This window comes from Taeniopygia guttata, chromosome 3 (assembly GCF_048771995.1).
Source record: "Taeniopygia guttata chromosome 3, bTaeGut7.mat, whole genome shotgun sequence".
In the NCBI taxonomy this organism is placed as follows: domain Eukaryota; kingdom Metazoa; phylum Chordata; class Aves; order Passeriformes; family Estrildidae; genus Taeniopygia; species Taeniopygia guttata.
In genome coordinates this window covers 42,942,521-42,958,560 of record NC_133027.1, presented here as the reverse complement: position 1 = coordinate 42,958,560, position 16,040 = coordinate 42,942,521, and the positions used below count along the sequence as shown (strand labels likewise).

At 43.4% G+C, this 16,040-nt stretch overlaps 1 protein-coding gene across 11 annotated transcripts in view; it reads right to left on the bottom strand.

Moving 5' to 3' along the window:
- Positions 1 to 7,880, bottom strand: part of GRIK2 (glutamate ionotropic receptor kainate type subunit 2) — a 345,199-nt gene extending 337,319 nt beyond the window's left edge. For 5 of the 11 annotated variants that reach the window (XM_012572713.5, XM_032747257.3, XM_032747258.3 and 2 more), the window contains exons 1-2: positions 7,715 to 7,879; positions 2,115 to 2,519 (exon numbers count right to left, since the gene is read on the bottom strand). In XM_012572713.5, the coding sequence (XP_012428167.4) occupies positions 2,115 to 2,229 (115 nt within the window). In that variant the 5' untranslated portion in view covers positions 2,230 to 2,519; positions 7,715 to 7,879. Of the gene's footprint in view, positions 1 to 2,114; positions 2,792 to 7,714 lie in introns of those variants that run through there. The other 6 variants (XM_072926727.1, XM_030267647.4, XM_032747255.3 and 3 more) reach the window with 4 other exon arrangements.
- Positions 7,881 to 16,040: the final 8,160 nt, after the last annotated feature.

Below are 16,040 nucleotides of genomic sequence, written 5' to 3'. Positions count from 1 at the left end.
AAGCCGTGGAAGTTCTCTCGTGGTCACAGACACAGTGAGTTAGCCTGGACTAAGCTAAATCCAGACTCCTTTAGAACAGATATGTGCAACAGGCCCGGATAAGCAAGGCAAAGGTCTTCCTGCTCTTTTTCACGTCTAACATTCTCCACAACTTAATGTTCAGTGATGGTTTGGCGACAAATCTTTTCAAAGACAGGGAAAAGCAGGCAGAGATGCAGAAACTGATTTCTACTTCGCTGCTACAAACAGTGGAGTGAGCACAACTCGTTGACCAGCTGTGTGACCAGAAGGCAGCTGGGAAGGGAAGTTACCCCAGTAAAACATACGCATGCACCACCATGTCACTGGGTAACAGAGACCCGCTGCATCACCTTTCAGCCTCACGATTATTTATTGCTCTAACGCTTGCCAAAGCGCTGCTCTCTAGGGCTGTCTCTAGAGCTACACCGGACTAACAGTTCAGAGGGAATGCCGCTCTAAAGGAAAGTCCACCTCTTGCTAGTGCTGTGACCAGGAATGTGTTTGTTTACATTGCTATACCTGAAAGTAACTCAGGCTCCTAGAGACAGACTCTCGGCCCCGTGGAACGACAGACAGCCGGCCAGTGCCACATTACAGGCATCCTAGCACTAAATTCACAGCAATGATTACGGATCAGACTGATTGTAAAATAGACCCTCACAATGATATACGGGCCCGTTTAGCCATGTCCAAAGAAACAGGCATTCCTGAGGACGGTTGCTAAGAGCAACGTGCCATAAGCACCACCTTTAGACCAGATGGAAGCAGAAAAAAAAGTGCTGCTAGGAATTCAGAGACTGGTAACAGCCTGGTGACTTTTTAATCATTACTCACCCTCCCCTCCATATAAAACTGTGTGCGGGGGTGCTGATTTAAATTAAAATAGATACAAACCAAGGCATTATTCCCAGGCAAAGGCAAGAGATTTCTGTGCCCCATAGAAATGGATGCAGCAGCTGTCACAGTTTATCGCGGACAGCGGGAATGCGGGAGATCCGCTCTTCCTCCGTCCACCCGTGCTGTCGGCAGGCAGAGAGGATGCTGCTTGTGTGGGGGAGCAATTGTCAGCCTGTCCCTTTCTGGCCGCCCCCTGCCGCGGCTCGCCCGAGGTACCCGGGCGACCAGGAAGATGCTAATGCGGGACTCCCATCGTGTTTCGCCCCAGACTAGCACCGAAGGACATCCCCGGCCGCACAGACCCCTTCGGACCTGCTTTCTGAACTTTCCGTCCTGCCCTTCCTTACTGCAAAACTTCTGTGGGGGATGCAGCGGCTGGAATTTGTGCCTCGCTTGCTTGCTTAGACACACGAACATGCGCGCTTGCACAGGCAGAGCTCTTAAGGTTAGTGCCCTGGTCCAGCTGGGATAGCCTTTAAACTCTAAACCCTCTCTATTCTTAAAATGTCATTCCGTTCCTTTTTTTTTTTTTTTTTTTTTCCCTTTCTTTTTCGCGGGAGAAGGAGGAACTCCTACAACTTTCCTCGCATAGAAAAGCTGTGCTTTTGAAAGGTACCGCAAAAGCTCTTCCCCGAGCACCGCTCAAGACATAAATCATCTCTTCTCTAACCCTAAACGCCACTCAAGTGTCAAGCAAACAGACAGATACTTCAAGGGAGATCAGCCCAAAGGTCTCAAATCACAGCGTTACGCCCGCACGGGATCGGCTCACGGGGGGGAGGATCAGAGACGGCCGGCCGAAACTTAACAACTACTTGACAGGTTTTCAACTGATCAATCACCGTATTAGCCATGCTTTCCCCTACTATGGAAACAATAAAGCAAAACAATGGAAACAATTACGAGGAAGCCGCACAAGCTGCGCAGAGCCTTAGGCAACCACGTTTGCCAGTCTTTTTTCTATTGTTATTATAATTATCATCCCCATCGTGCCGTTACTACGGCTACAATGAGCAGCAGCGACAGAAAAAAATCACACAGCAATTCATCTCTCCGGATGCAAAATAAAGAGGGACTTCGCTGCCCGACTCCGGTAGCACGTCCCAGCTCTCCCCCAGCATCCCCTTCTGAGTCAATCCTCCGCATATCACATTCAGGCTTAAAAACAAAATGAAAAAAGTGTCGGGAAATCTTACCAAATCTTAATACATGTGTGGTTCCTTGAGAATATCCAATCCACAGTAAGCAAAGAAGGAGTCTAATGGTGCATCTGAAGACTGAATTAGTTACAATATGGGAAATAATCTTCATGATGTTTCTATGCACACACGCGCTGCCTTACTTCCCCCTTCTAAGCCGTCAGGTTTCCCGGTAGGGTGAGAATGAGGATACGTAAACTGATGGCCCTCAGACACGATCACGGCATGGTCACAGAGAGAGCAGAGAGTCTACGCTTCCCAAACCCATTAGCAATCCCTGCATGTTCTTCATTCACTGCGCCAAGGAGCAACCTTCAACTGCAAGGAATGGTGGGACATCCATGTTAGTCAGGGGAGAATCCTTGAGAAATCCAAACACACACAGTGTCCAGCCGAGTAAACCTGGGAGGCAAGAAAGGAGGAAAATCAATAGGTAATCCAGCTCGAGAGATCGCTGAGGTACCGCCACATAGCGAGCGCCCGCCGTTTCACTGGCGAAGCTTTTGCCGTGCTCCCATTCTACTGCACTGCTGCACAGCTTCTGACGCGAAGCCAAGATTAAGTGAGAGAAATTGAGATAGCTCTTCTCTGCTTAAGGCTGCCTGCCAGACAGCCTTCCCAATTTCTATTATGCAACCGATCTGATCGCCCAGCTTTGTCGGAGAAAAAAAAAAAACAGCTCGGTTATATTTACATGCTATTAGTTATTCAGTTGTTCTGAACAATAGCTATAAGGGGCGGGAGGGGGGGCGGGGGAGGGAGAGTTCTGCTAGAAGGGAGAAGGGAATCGGTTGTGTAAAAATCAATTCCTGTATTTCAATAGCTGACTGCTTGGGTGGAGATCACTTAGCTTTAGAGTTGTGAAATAGAAGGCTGACAAAAAGTCATGCAGGTTATCAGGGTAACGTTCAGGTTTCAGATAAGGAATAAAAATTACAATTATTAACTGTTACTAATTTTAATGCATTAAGTAGGATAAATGCTATGGCTTGTGTACTGACTGTCCCTAGGAACTTGCTCCAGACTCAGTGATAACGGAGCACCAGGCTGCTTTTGCAAGGTAACAAGAACCGGCAGCGCTGGAACCTTGTTGCATGCACAGACCTGTTTCGCTAAACTTGCTTGAAATTGCAGTTTTGCTTAAAAGACGGTAAATAGGGGATTTACTAGTTTATGATTTTCACTTTATTCTGCCGCTCTCTTATTTTGCACCCTGCTTTCCTTTCCTTTTATTATGGAAATGTTGCTGTTCCTCCCTGTACTATGATCTAGTAGTTTGTCATTTTGCTGTCCTCAGTGAGAACAACAGCATTTCCCAATTTGATAATGGGATACTGAGTTTATATATGGAAATACAGCCACAGATTTTTGTTTTTTGCCCAGGCATTCCAAAGAAGATAAGCCCATTCTGTGGACTACTGTAGATTTTCCTTGGAAATGCAATTAATTGTGTGTCTGCATCCACTGAAATACATTAAACCAGGACTGCCAGACTTTATAATCTAAGTCAGGATTTGCTGAGCCTGCTTGAGCTTTACTACAAACACTGAAATATAATTCCTGTGTTTCCCATCAGGAAAATGAATTAGTTTTTTTCTACATTCCTCCTACAGACATCTTTTGTCTCCTTTATCCCCCTCCTTTGCTTTTCATTAACAAAGAAAATATCACTGGGAGACTTTCCCCACAGATACATACAGAAGAACATAGAATAAACCTGACTTTACAGAAGTAAATACCAATGATGCCAAGCTAATGAGAACACTCTGTGAAATCTATCAGAAGCAGAGCACGGCAGAGGTGAGTTACAGTTTATTCTTAATTAACATCTGTTTGTTGTAGACCTGTAAATAAGTAACAGCAGCATTAGGAATATAACTTGTAGTGTTTGTGCTCTGTATCCCTAGAAGTGTTAGCAATTCTCAGTAACTTTTTATCATTTTGCCGTACTGATTTCCTCTGCACACTTTTACTTAAAACACTGTAAAATGCTGATGAAAAGAAATGTACAGCCTGTGAGAGGATTATTAAACATCATTGATTTTTTTTTTTCCTTAAGATGGAGGTATAACTGCAGTGTCAAAAATAAGTATCATGAATGGCTAGTTCTGCAGTCTAGCATGGAATTCAATCAGACGATTTGACTATTGGAGCACTTTAAAAAGAACACCTAGTGTTAAAAGCAAGGATATCTAGCGACTCCTTCAGTTCACACTTAGAATATCTCCCAGCAAAAAATGCAGAGAGATGCTTTTTCTTCTATTTACTATTTCATTTATTCTCTTCTACACGTTTCTATTTTTCATAGTCTAAGGAGAAATAAAACCAACCCACGTGAACATTGTGAAAGTTCATTGTATCCCTCCCTGCTGTTGCTGAAATAGAGGATATGATTTAGATACGTTTTAATTGTGAATGCTCAGGTGCAGCTTGCAGTCTAACCTGATTTTTTTATTTATTGAAGTTTGTTTTGGTGAGAAGTTTTGAAAATACTATATTTGTCGTCAGGTTTAGCACATTAAACAATACATAAACTTTGGACAAAGTGACTCCTGTTACCAGTTTGATTTTCTAAAGTCTCTTGAAAAAAAAAAAATATACAGCTACCTGTCATCTTAGCCCAACAGAGCACCCAGCTCACGGAGGCGTTTAGAACTGGAATCATAAAACAACTTGTGGTTAATTCCTGTTACTATTAAACACTCAGCAGCCCACGCTGCAGCCCCTGGTCTGACGCCTGAGGCTCACACCGAGTTTCCTTCCCCCCGCGCCAGCCCCCGCCGCCGGCAGCGGGCTCAGCACCGCGGACAGCGCCCGGAGCGCCCCGGGCGTCCCCTTCAGCACCGCGGACAGCGCTCCCAGCCGCCCCCCGCTTCGGGTGTCAAAGCGCCTGGGGCTTTTTACCCTTTACAGTCACTTCACAGTGCGGAAAGGAAATTAGAATCTGTTACCGGCTTCTTTAAAGATACATATTATGCCCTCTATTATGTTATCTAGCCAGCTATTTTATGGGTTCAGAAGAAGTACCGATGTCCTCCTTATCTACTAGCAGACATCGCCTAATGCTCTGTATAAACATTCCTCCCCCTTCTTTCAAACCCTAGCTCCCACCTTGAAGAAAAGTCATAGTTAACCCAGAAATATTTTCTCAATAATACGAGTCCCTTATATAAAAAATTAAATCTTACAAGACATCAGATGTTTAGAACTCACTAAATATTTGGTGACTGAAGATCACTTATAGACTATATAATTGACTAAATCCTCAGTCTTCCCCACCCTAGACTTCTTTTCAGTTATTTGGACTTTAACTCCACTTCTTCTTCATGAAAAAGAACAGGATACCTTCTTGCGTTCTGCAGACTGATTTCAACATGAAAACAGGTAAATATTCTTAGTGCCTTCAATATTTCTTTCCCTGTGAGATGTACAATTCAAAGTCTGGAAATCCCTAATAAAATGTCATGGTAGATAAGCTGGTCTTCTGTTTTGGGATCTTGTCACCACTGTTACACAGCTCTTTTCATATTAAAGTCTGTATGAAACTGCCCTCTACACTTCAGTGATCATCAGCTGGGAAATCTACAATTCCTTGGATATATGTTTTGATTTGTTTGGTCATCTATTGTAGACATGGTGGTAACACATCTTCAGTACACAAGGACATCTTTAATACACAGGACTCTGTTCAAGTGTAGTTGATTTAAAAAATAGTGATCCAGCTATAGACAGGGAAAGAAGAAAATACAGTCTGAGGCCTTACATATTTTCTGGGTAATAAAAACCTACTACAGTTTTAGCTGTGTGTCAAGTATAAATGGTGTACATTATGTACATAATGTTTCATTTGGAAAGGGGAGATATGTGATTCTGATTACCTTACTATATCAGGAGCTTTTCCCATCAGATCTAATTTTTATGCACTGTTATCATTATAAAAGTTAACCCAGTTCCAGCTAGCTGCCACCTACTGGGATGTATAGTTTTATCATATTACTTCAGAAAGGAATGGGCTTTTATTTTCAGGTCATAGTTGTGCCTCTAAGAACAGATAGTGAGGTTTTTGTATCACGTAATCTACTATTTTAACCTCTCACAACAGCAGCTGCTATAAATTTAATGTATGTACAACATATGGTCCCCCAAATGTTTCTCGGACATTTTTCGGCAAATCCTTGCAAACGTTTCTGATTCACATGCCACCACAGTCCTCCTGCTGTTGCAATCTGGTGTGAGGAGAGCCACAGCTTAGTGCAACACCTGACCAGCATCTCTAGATCTCTAGAATCAAGTAATGCAGCTTTGCTGACAAAGCAGTAACACAGTGCTCCCTTCTAAAACATTTGCCAAAGTATTCAAATGAATGTTGATATTATAATTTAAAACAAATTGTGGCCCACTGGCATTTCACTCCCACCAGCTATAAAAAACCCGTCAGTCTTTCTCTGTTTGTTGTTATCTCAGTCCAAATATACAACCAAGTTTTTGCTGTGCCAACGATTAATGATATTTTAAGATGATAATTAATTGTTAGATACTGCAAAGACTTGTATTCTAATTAATTAGGTGAGCGTGCAATAGACTTTCTTGTTCAGGCACTTTTGTGTATCACAGCAATGCACTTTCCTAGCAAGTTTTAAGCAGCAAAAACAAATACTTTTGACATGATCTACAGATCAGCCTTTGGTCCCTTCAGCTTCCTTTGGGACTGGGGAAGCTGTGCAAGATTTTTGGAGGAAAATGATGATGCTTTATGCTTTTCCTGCTGTACTCCCCCAAAAGTTTCTAATGAGAATGTGAAGAGAGGTTTCCATTACAATCTATTCATTCCTTCTTAGTGCACACAATGCTCTTGCTATCATGCCTGCACTCCGTAGGCAGGAATGTCTCTTGCTTTCCAGAGAGTGTCAGCGCCCTGGCTACTTTAGCGATGGATGCTCATCCAAAGAATGCTGATTTTGCTCAGAAATAAATTACAGGGCTGTCGATAAGCCGAAAGGGGGACTGTCTGCGCCGTACGGTGGGGGCCGGGTAGGTGTAGGAGGAGACCTTACGGAAGTAGAGATTGTTGTCCACCTACAACTCTAGCGAAGTTAGAGCCCGGTTTCACCTCCGCTCCCCATGAGAGCGGGGGGCACATCCTCAATGCAGCCGGTTCGGCCTCCCTGAGCCCGGCTCGGGAGCAGCGCTCCGGCTGTAGAAGGGAGTTCCGGGCTACCGGGAGGGCACCGGGCGAGGAGCATGGGGGGCTTCGCTGCCCTGGCCTCTTGCTGCCCCTTCCCACACCTTCACTTTCATCGTGGGGCCAGAGGCGGCTCTGAGGATGCGGAGCAGCGATGGAAGGAAGACAGGAAGCCGACAGGTCTGTTTTCCTCACAGTGAGGGACAGACTCGGGCGGCAATAGCGCTCGGGTCGGCCAGCTCAGCGCCCGCCTTTGCCCTGAGACACCTAGCCAAGAGCCATCGTGGTGTGCAGCTCCCGGCACAACGCGGCCACGGTGCATCCCCCACCACCCCAGGCCCCCCCGCAGCCCCTCACTGGCATGCAACCCCTCCGGCCGTGGCGGCCAGCCGGAGACCCCGGGACATCCTCCTACCTTGAGTTGCGGGAGGGGAATCGGGGAGGGAGAGGAAGGCGGAGGCGGGGGAGGAAGGGCGGTGGCAGGACGCCGGGGACAGCCCGGGCTGCGGTGCAGCCGGCGTCCGGGCACCACTGACGGCGGCGGCAAGCGGGGAGGGAGGGAAGGAGGGAGCGAGGGAGGAGGGAGAGCGAGAAGGAGGGAGGGAGGGAGGGAAGAAGGGAGGGATGGAGGGAAGGGAGGAAGGAGGGAGATCCGCCTCCCTTCGGGAGCTCTGTTCAGCGCCCTTTAAAGGAGCAGAAACCTGCTTTCTCTACGGCCGCCACTGCCGGCTCCCCACACCGCCAAATCTCTCCGGTGCCCGCCGGCCATCGGTGGCTGCAGGGTTTCCCCCCCGCGCTGTCGCCCGAAGAGCCCGAACTCGCCGAACAGCGAGTATTCACGGGGTTAAAAGTCCAAGCTCCTAACTGGGGTCCTCGAGCCCATTTTGTGGACGCGGAGAAAGTGGGAGTTGAACCCTACGCCTGTGAAACAGCTTCAAAGACCCCTGCCCGTCCCCATTTTCCCCGTGGATGCGGGGGTGAGTGGAGTGCTCCTATCTCAGCCTGCGGGGGTGCTAGAAAAAGCTTCGGCTGCTTCTCGACTTGTTCTCATGCTGAAACCCGCCTGTCCCCTCTCCTTCCTTGAACTAGCGGGTACTGAGCCCGGGCACTTCCCCGGGCTGGAAGAGGATCCAGGGAGTGGGCGACCACATCTGCCCCAACCACCCCCCCCCCTCCCCCCCGCCCCCGACTCGCTCCGAAACGTCAACGCTGCGGGGGGGGGGGGGGGGGGATTTCTGGTAAAAGGACCAAGGCCTCCCTGGTGAATTGGGGTGGGAAATGTGTTGTCCGCCCCGCCTTGCGGGGAGCGCCTCCCTCGCCCAGCCGCGCTCGCCCCCGCAGCGCCACAGGCGTCTCTTCGCCTCTTGTGAGCTTCTCCCGATTTTGTTTCGTGACTCGGACATGCCTCGAAGAGCTGCAGGATTTCCCCTGCGCCTCCCCCTCCACAGTGCAGCCTTCTCGAGGTCTGACCTCCAGGCAGATGTGATGAGCAATTTGACAGGAAAATCCCTGTCTCCTCGTCTTTCCCTAACGGAAAATTCCCGTTCCCGGATCCGCCGGGGTAGCGCAGGCCGTACCCCACAAAGGATGCTCAGGCGTTGCCCCGCTTCATATACTCAAGCGACAAACCGGTTATCAGAGGCAGGAGGGGAAGACTCAAAAAGCGCTGAAGAGATGGGGCTGGAGCGGGTGGGGGTGGGTGACTGAAAAGCTCCTATAATTAAATAAACAGCAGAGTTGTTGTGCGAAGTAAATAAATAGTCAATGACCCCTTTGTGGAGCCGAGCGCAGGCGGCACAGATTGCGACGGGCTCGCAGCGCTTGGGCTCTGGCCGCTGTGACTTGCAGCTTAATCGGTCCCACAGCACATCCCTTAATTACTTGCAGCACACTTCCATGGCCGACAAAAAACTCATTAGTCAGTTCATTTGCCTGAAGCGGTAATGGAGATAACTCTTGTTAAAAGCAAACGCACAACTAAAGCAAAGCGCTTCATGCCACCCACGGCGGTGGAGTTGGGCAGGAGGTTGCTTCTCCAGGACTCCAGGACTAAGCGGGTCGCAGGTGGAAAACTGAGTGGAAGGACGTCGTGGAAAGCTGAGTTCTGCGCGATCCTGCAGGAGGGAAAGGTGTGGAGGGGATCGCCACAAGAGCAACCAAGTAATTTCCACGATCTCCGGGGAAGGCAAGGCAGGTTAACGCTGCAAGACCAGCCACATGATGGGAAGTGTATGAGGTCGGATGATCAAACGTTTGTGCAAGCACTGAATCGCTGATTTCGTCCCTTTTTGTTTTATCACTGACTCCATTTGCATTGTTACTTACTATCCAGAGTTTTCTGACCAGAGAACAAACAGAGAACAAGTCAAACATAAAAAATACATGAGTCAAAGCTGTCACTCTAGGATGGCAGCAAGGAAGGCGGGGAAGAAAAGGAGTACGGTTCTAACATTGCAGATGGATTGTGTAATACCCTCATGTATTCACTTCAACTCAACTACATTGATTTAGAGCCTTTTCCCTTGTTGCCTGGGTTACATTTCTGTCCAGACGTGAAATTCCCAATGCTTTCCTTAGCCAACAACAGTTTATCAAGAATTAGGTCCTCTCTGACAAGAAAGAGGTTCCCAGTGCCACCAGCGCTATTGTCGTTCTTATTGTTATCTATTGTTAGGGTATTTAAGGGTTTTGCATATGTCTCATTAATGAAGAATGTTGGAGCAGGAATGTTGGATGAACAAGCCTAAGATCACACTGCAAGTCAGGGACATAATGGGAAGACAGTCTGTGATTGTAATTTCTCAAGTGCTGCCTATTGCAAAACTCCTTCATTTCAACACTGACAGAACTTTTCATGTTTCTTCCCAGTTACACTGAAGGAACTTTGAACTTTATCAGTATTGACCACTAGAAAGAAACAGGAAAGTACAGACTCAGTTTGTCAGTATCTAAAATGAGATGTACCAGAGAATTTGTCATACAAGATCCTGGACGGTAACAAGAAAACACAAAGCAAAACAATAAACAACAAACAAAACCAAAGAAAACAAATGACCAAAAAAACAAACAAAACCTCACAACTTCCCCAAGCTACCCCCCAAGTTTTTTTGCTTTCTTGCTTCTGTTTTATTGTTGGCTATTTTAATTGTAATTTATAAATTTATCAAATAAGAATATATATGTCAAATATACACCATCAATTTAAAATAATTTTTATAAACGCCAATAAGAGTTTAACCCCATCAAAAATAAACATATCTGCAAAGATCTTTGTGAGAATGGGTTTTGGGTTTGTTTGGTTTTCTCAGCATTATTTTTAAACATTTAAAATGAAATTATCTGGGTTTATTACATTCCCATTAGGTGCATTTACACCTCAGAGTTAGGTGTAATGTAAACGTGTAGCCTAATTCCTTTAAGCCATCCAAAATTAAATTACCAAAGGATGACAGATTCATCCTTTCCCCACAGAAATCTATCACTAGCACTCAGTAAATCTGAATATTTTATAATTTTTTTTTCCTGCTTTGTCTTTCCATTTAGGTCAGCTATGATAGCATACACACTGACAAAATTTAAGATCTTTCAAAAGAGTTTCCATCAAATATTTTTTATAATGCCAGATCTACAAAAACCCCAAACCAACCAAAATAACAATATTTTAGGGATTCTGGATGCTGTGGCTTAACAGCCCTAAACAGATTCTCTCCAATTTAATGACCCAAATCTGAGCACTGACATTTGTTCAAGATGTATAGTTCACAGTTTGTGCCCTGTCACAGAAAACACTGAATCAAACCTTTGGGACTTCAGATTGCAGACAACTGACTTTTTTGTTCTTTCTGCCAGCCATTGTTTTAATTTTTTTTACCCTCTTGCAGTTGTAAACAATACTGTGTGGCCTTTCAGGAAATCTATCTCCTACTGCTATGACATAAAGATTTTTGGTGCATCTCATGGGCAAGGAAAGAATTATCCTCCCAAATATTGCCTTTTCACAGCTTTTAATGATGACCTTGTATACTCATATTCTTGGTTAAACTGGCTGCATGTATCATGGCTTCATGTCCCTTCAAACTGAAGAATGAGTCAAAACAGGATGGAATAAAAACAAAAACTCTGTCTAAAAGAAACAAATCCCTTTTCTTGTATTATCCACTTGAGGGAGACAATGAGCCATAGGTTATATCCATATGTCAGTTTGATGGATCACGTACAAAATTGATGAGCACATTGTACCCATCGTGTGTTATTCATATGTTACTGTTAACTTTAAAAGTTCCAATCTATGTAACATAGTAGGCCTGATGTTTCTCATAGTGCTGCATCGATCTGTACATCAGATTGATTTCTTGCCTAGAAAGGTGGGATCATCCAATGACTTTCACTGATAGGAATGTCTAGACTTTTTCAAGATGATACCCATAACACTAGAATTAATATCTCACATTTGGACTACCTTACCTGATTCAAGACTTACATGTGACTCACTTTATGACTTAAGAGATATACCTAAGTGTATTGCATTACTAAGAGGGTAAAACGAGACACTACCAGAAGGCATAAAAGAATAAAGCCTAACCTCTGTCTGAATGCCTTTGGACATACATACATGGCTAGCAAGTTTTATTTTACTTGGTGCCAGTCATGACCCATTGTACAATATTCTCCAACAGACTGCCATATTTAGTCCTCCCAGATAGACTTTCATGGCTTAGCTGTTGTCATTGTTAGAAAATATTCTGATGTTTGCCTCTAATAGCCTTATGGCAATTGACAATCATCATTCTTACCTGCAGAGGACACAAAGATGAGTTTTTATTCCTCTCTCCAGAACTATCTTCTGAACAACTGAATGAATATTATGCAGGAAGCTAAATGTCACTTCTTTCTTGAAGAAGACCAAGAAGGAGGACACAGGAAGCTCCAGACTGGTCAGCTTCATCTCAGTTCCTGCAAAAGTGATAGAGCAGCTAATCCTGAAAACCATTTCCAGGCACATGAAGGACGGTAAAATCATTAGGAGGAGTCAGCATAGATACACCTAGGGAAAATCATGTTTGACCAAATTGATAAACTTTTAAAATTAGATTACCAGCTTGGTGGATGAGGGGAGAACCATGGATATTGCCTACTGCACTGTTTCCTATAAGATTCTCATAAAGGAGTTGATATATGGGACAGATGAGCAGATGGTGAGGGGGGGGGTGGAAAACTGGCTGAGTGACCAGGCCCAGAAGATGATGATTATTAGTAGCATGAAATGTAGTGGGAGGCCAGTAAATAGCAATGTACACCAGGGGTCATTACTCCAAACATATATCCCACACCTTCATTAATGATGTGGATGATGGGACAGAGTGCACCTTCATCCAGTTTGCCAATGACACCAAACTGGGAGGAGCAGCTGATGGCCCAGAGGATTGTGCTGCCATCCAGAAGGATGCTGACAGGCTGGAGGAGTGGCCTGACAGGAATCACATGTAGCTCAAAACCAGCAAGTTCAGGGTCCTGCACCTGGGAATGAACAATCCTCAATTTGTAGTTGATTAGCTGCAACACTGCTTGGCAGAAAAAGCCCTGGGGTCCTGGTGGACATGCAGTTAAACCTGAGCTAACAATGTACCATTGTGGAAAAGGCCGATGGTATCCTGGGCTGGATTAAGTGAAGTGCTGCTATCATGTTGAGGGAGGTGATTCTTACCCTCCAGTTAGCACTCGTGAGACCACACCTGAAGTAATGTGTCCAGTTCTGGGCTCCCGAGTACAATAGACACATGGACAAACTGGAAAACATCCAAAAAAAGCAGATGATGAAGGGACTGAAGGATTTGCCACATGAAGAAGGGCTGAGAATTCTGAAACTATGCCTGGAGATGTCACAGGGAGGAGCTAATAAAATGTATGTAAACATCTGAAGGGAGGGTGCAAAGAAGGTGCTCCTAATCTCTATTCAGTGGTGCCCAGGGACAAGATCAGAGACAAAAGCCACCAACTGAAACACAAGATGTTCACTCTGAACATCAGCAAACACTTTTTTACTGTGGGCATAAGCAAACATCAGCACAGGTTTTCCAGCGAGTGAATAGAATTTCCCACTTGGAAGGTAGCCACCTGTCTAGACATGGTCCCAGACAAAGAGCTGTAGGTGGCCTTGCTTGATTAGGGAGAGAGTTAGGCTAGAATTTCAGAAGTCCCTTCTAGTCTCAACCATTCTTTTTGATTTTCTTGTGTCTCCCCTAGTCCACTCTATTCTGGATGATTTTGCCAGTGCTTCTAATTGGTCCATGTCACTGCATTACAGGGAGCAGAACTGTATATAGTACAGCAAATACTACAACAAAAGTAATGAGTGGAAGGAAGGACTACTATTATTGTTTTCAGGTTCCCATCTTGTCCCGAAATCCCAGTCCTTTGCAACAGCATGATATTCTAGTTTCATATTGGCTATGTCACAATGATATCGATGTCCTTTTCTGCTACCCCTGATTAGCTGTTTCCTCATTTGCACTTGCTGAACTACTCATTTACAATGTAGAAAATTGTGCTTGTATAATATAATTCTTATTTTTTTCCAGAACATTATTTTGATTTATTGAGACACATTCTAAATTCTGGGCCTAACCAGAAACATTTCTTCACTTGCTCCTATATAGCCTTCATCAAACATTTAAATGAGGCAGACAAGTAATTAATATTTGCAATAGTAAATATGCAATAGCAGCATAGCAGGTCATAAAGAATTCTAGAGAAGTCTTTTTTTTTTCTTCTTCTCTCCTTGAGGTTCAACGGTATACCAATAAAACTGTTTTGCACCACCTTCTATATTCCATTTTGCTTGCGCAAGTGTCATGTCTTGTTCAGGTTTATTCTTAGAAACTCTATAGCCTTGTTTATGAATACTAATATATTTTATCAAGTGTCTTATCCTTGTGCTTTGTTCTTTGAGCCCAATAGAATTTTACCTTCCCCCCTTAAAAAATATAAATATGAATATGTAGTTATCAATTTAATGAATTTGTATGTCTCTAGCTTTTTACAAATCCAGTGCTAATTTAGAAGCATGGAACAAAAATATTAATAGATGGACAAATAAAGCTCTCTGGCTAAAAATGAAGCTTTGAAAAAAAAAATAAAGGCAAAACCTAAGTGTAGCAAATTACATGACTGGGACCTAGTTTTGCATCTAAACTTAGAAGCAGTCATAATGGGTACTTTACAAATTGACAAAATGAAATAATTTAAGGAACCCAAATAAAACCCAAACAAAGCAACACAAAAACACCACCAATGAATTTTTACAATCAGAATACTTAAACATCTTTGAGCAAAATTCCTGGTCTGTATCCTAAACAAGAACTGGATACACCACCTGATAACAGAGCCTTAAAAAGGCTCAGGGATGATAATAAAAATAAGACTTTAATATAATTAATGAGGAGTCAAAGTTTCTCTAGTATGAGAGAATGCCCAACACATAGGCAACCTTGAACTGTAAATATGGAAGAGGGTATTCTAATAATGGGAAGAAACTTCAATTTAACTTTGCAACAAAACTTTTCTTAAATAAGATTTAAACTTCAGCAATAAGAAAAGAATGAAATTGATCTATCATCATTGTGCTTTTTTCATGTCTCACTCAGTATATATCACATAAACAATTAATATTAATCATGCATCAATGAGCTGCAACATTTTTTGTACAGTTGTATTGTTACACTGCCAGTATATTGACAATTACACCCAAGCTCTCCATACATGGGGAATTTTGTGTTTTTTGATCACATCTACAATATTAAAAGATAACTGATTTCCAAGTGTCTGAGTTATTTGTTCATTGTGCATTTAGAGAAATAATTTTCAAGGGGGAATATCATAGCAGGGGACTTAGGTACTACGTTGTTCAAAATGCCTAATCTTAAAGTGATAATATAAATAGGATTCATGGGTGATATTTTTTGTGGTTAATATGCAGCTGAAAATAGACTTTGATTCTCAAATATGCACCCACTCAAACCAAGTAATCTATTATATAATCTGATGAATTATAATTAATCTTATTTCTTTTCATGGGATTTAGGAATTAACACAAATCCACTGTCACGATTCAGATATATGGCACTGCACAGCCCATATTAGTTGTGGTGACAGCCACATTGCAGCTAAGGTGTCAGTACTAGCTACTCATTAGGACAACTGGTAGAGTGTGCTCCATTGACTTCAGACTCAGAACAGAAGAATTAAAGTGTACTAGTGTGTAGAAAATTACAATATCTGTGCAGCGTCTAAATCTCTTTGAGGTTTTGGAAAGTGAATTTCACCCAAAGCAAGCCTATGCTTCTAATCTACCTTGAAATTATTTTAGTTAGACTATATAAAATGTATTTGGTCCATTTCAGAGGAAGAAAGGAAAGGAAATTGCTCCACTATTCAAACCTAAGCAGTTTATCAGATATGGAAAGTAATTTCTAGTATGTGAAAATACCCCCTGGGGCACATTCCTCTACAATATGCATCTTAAGTAGATAGGAAGTCACATACCATGGCATTATATTATAAAATAGAATAATGACCTACTTTAGCACTGATAACCATAAGTGAAGTAATGGGGCCACAAAAATATCTAAAAATAAACACCTTTATAAGTATTTCTATTTTTTTTTTTTTTCCAATCATGAAATTGTTTAGGTTCTAAGAGACTTCTAAGATCATGGACTGGACTTCACCAATTCCACTGCCCT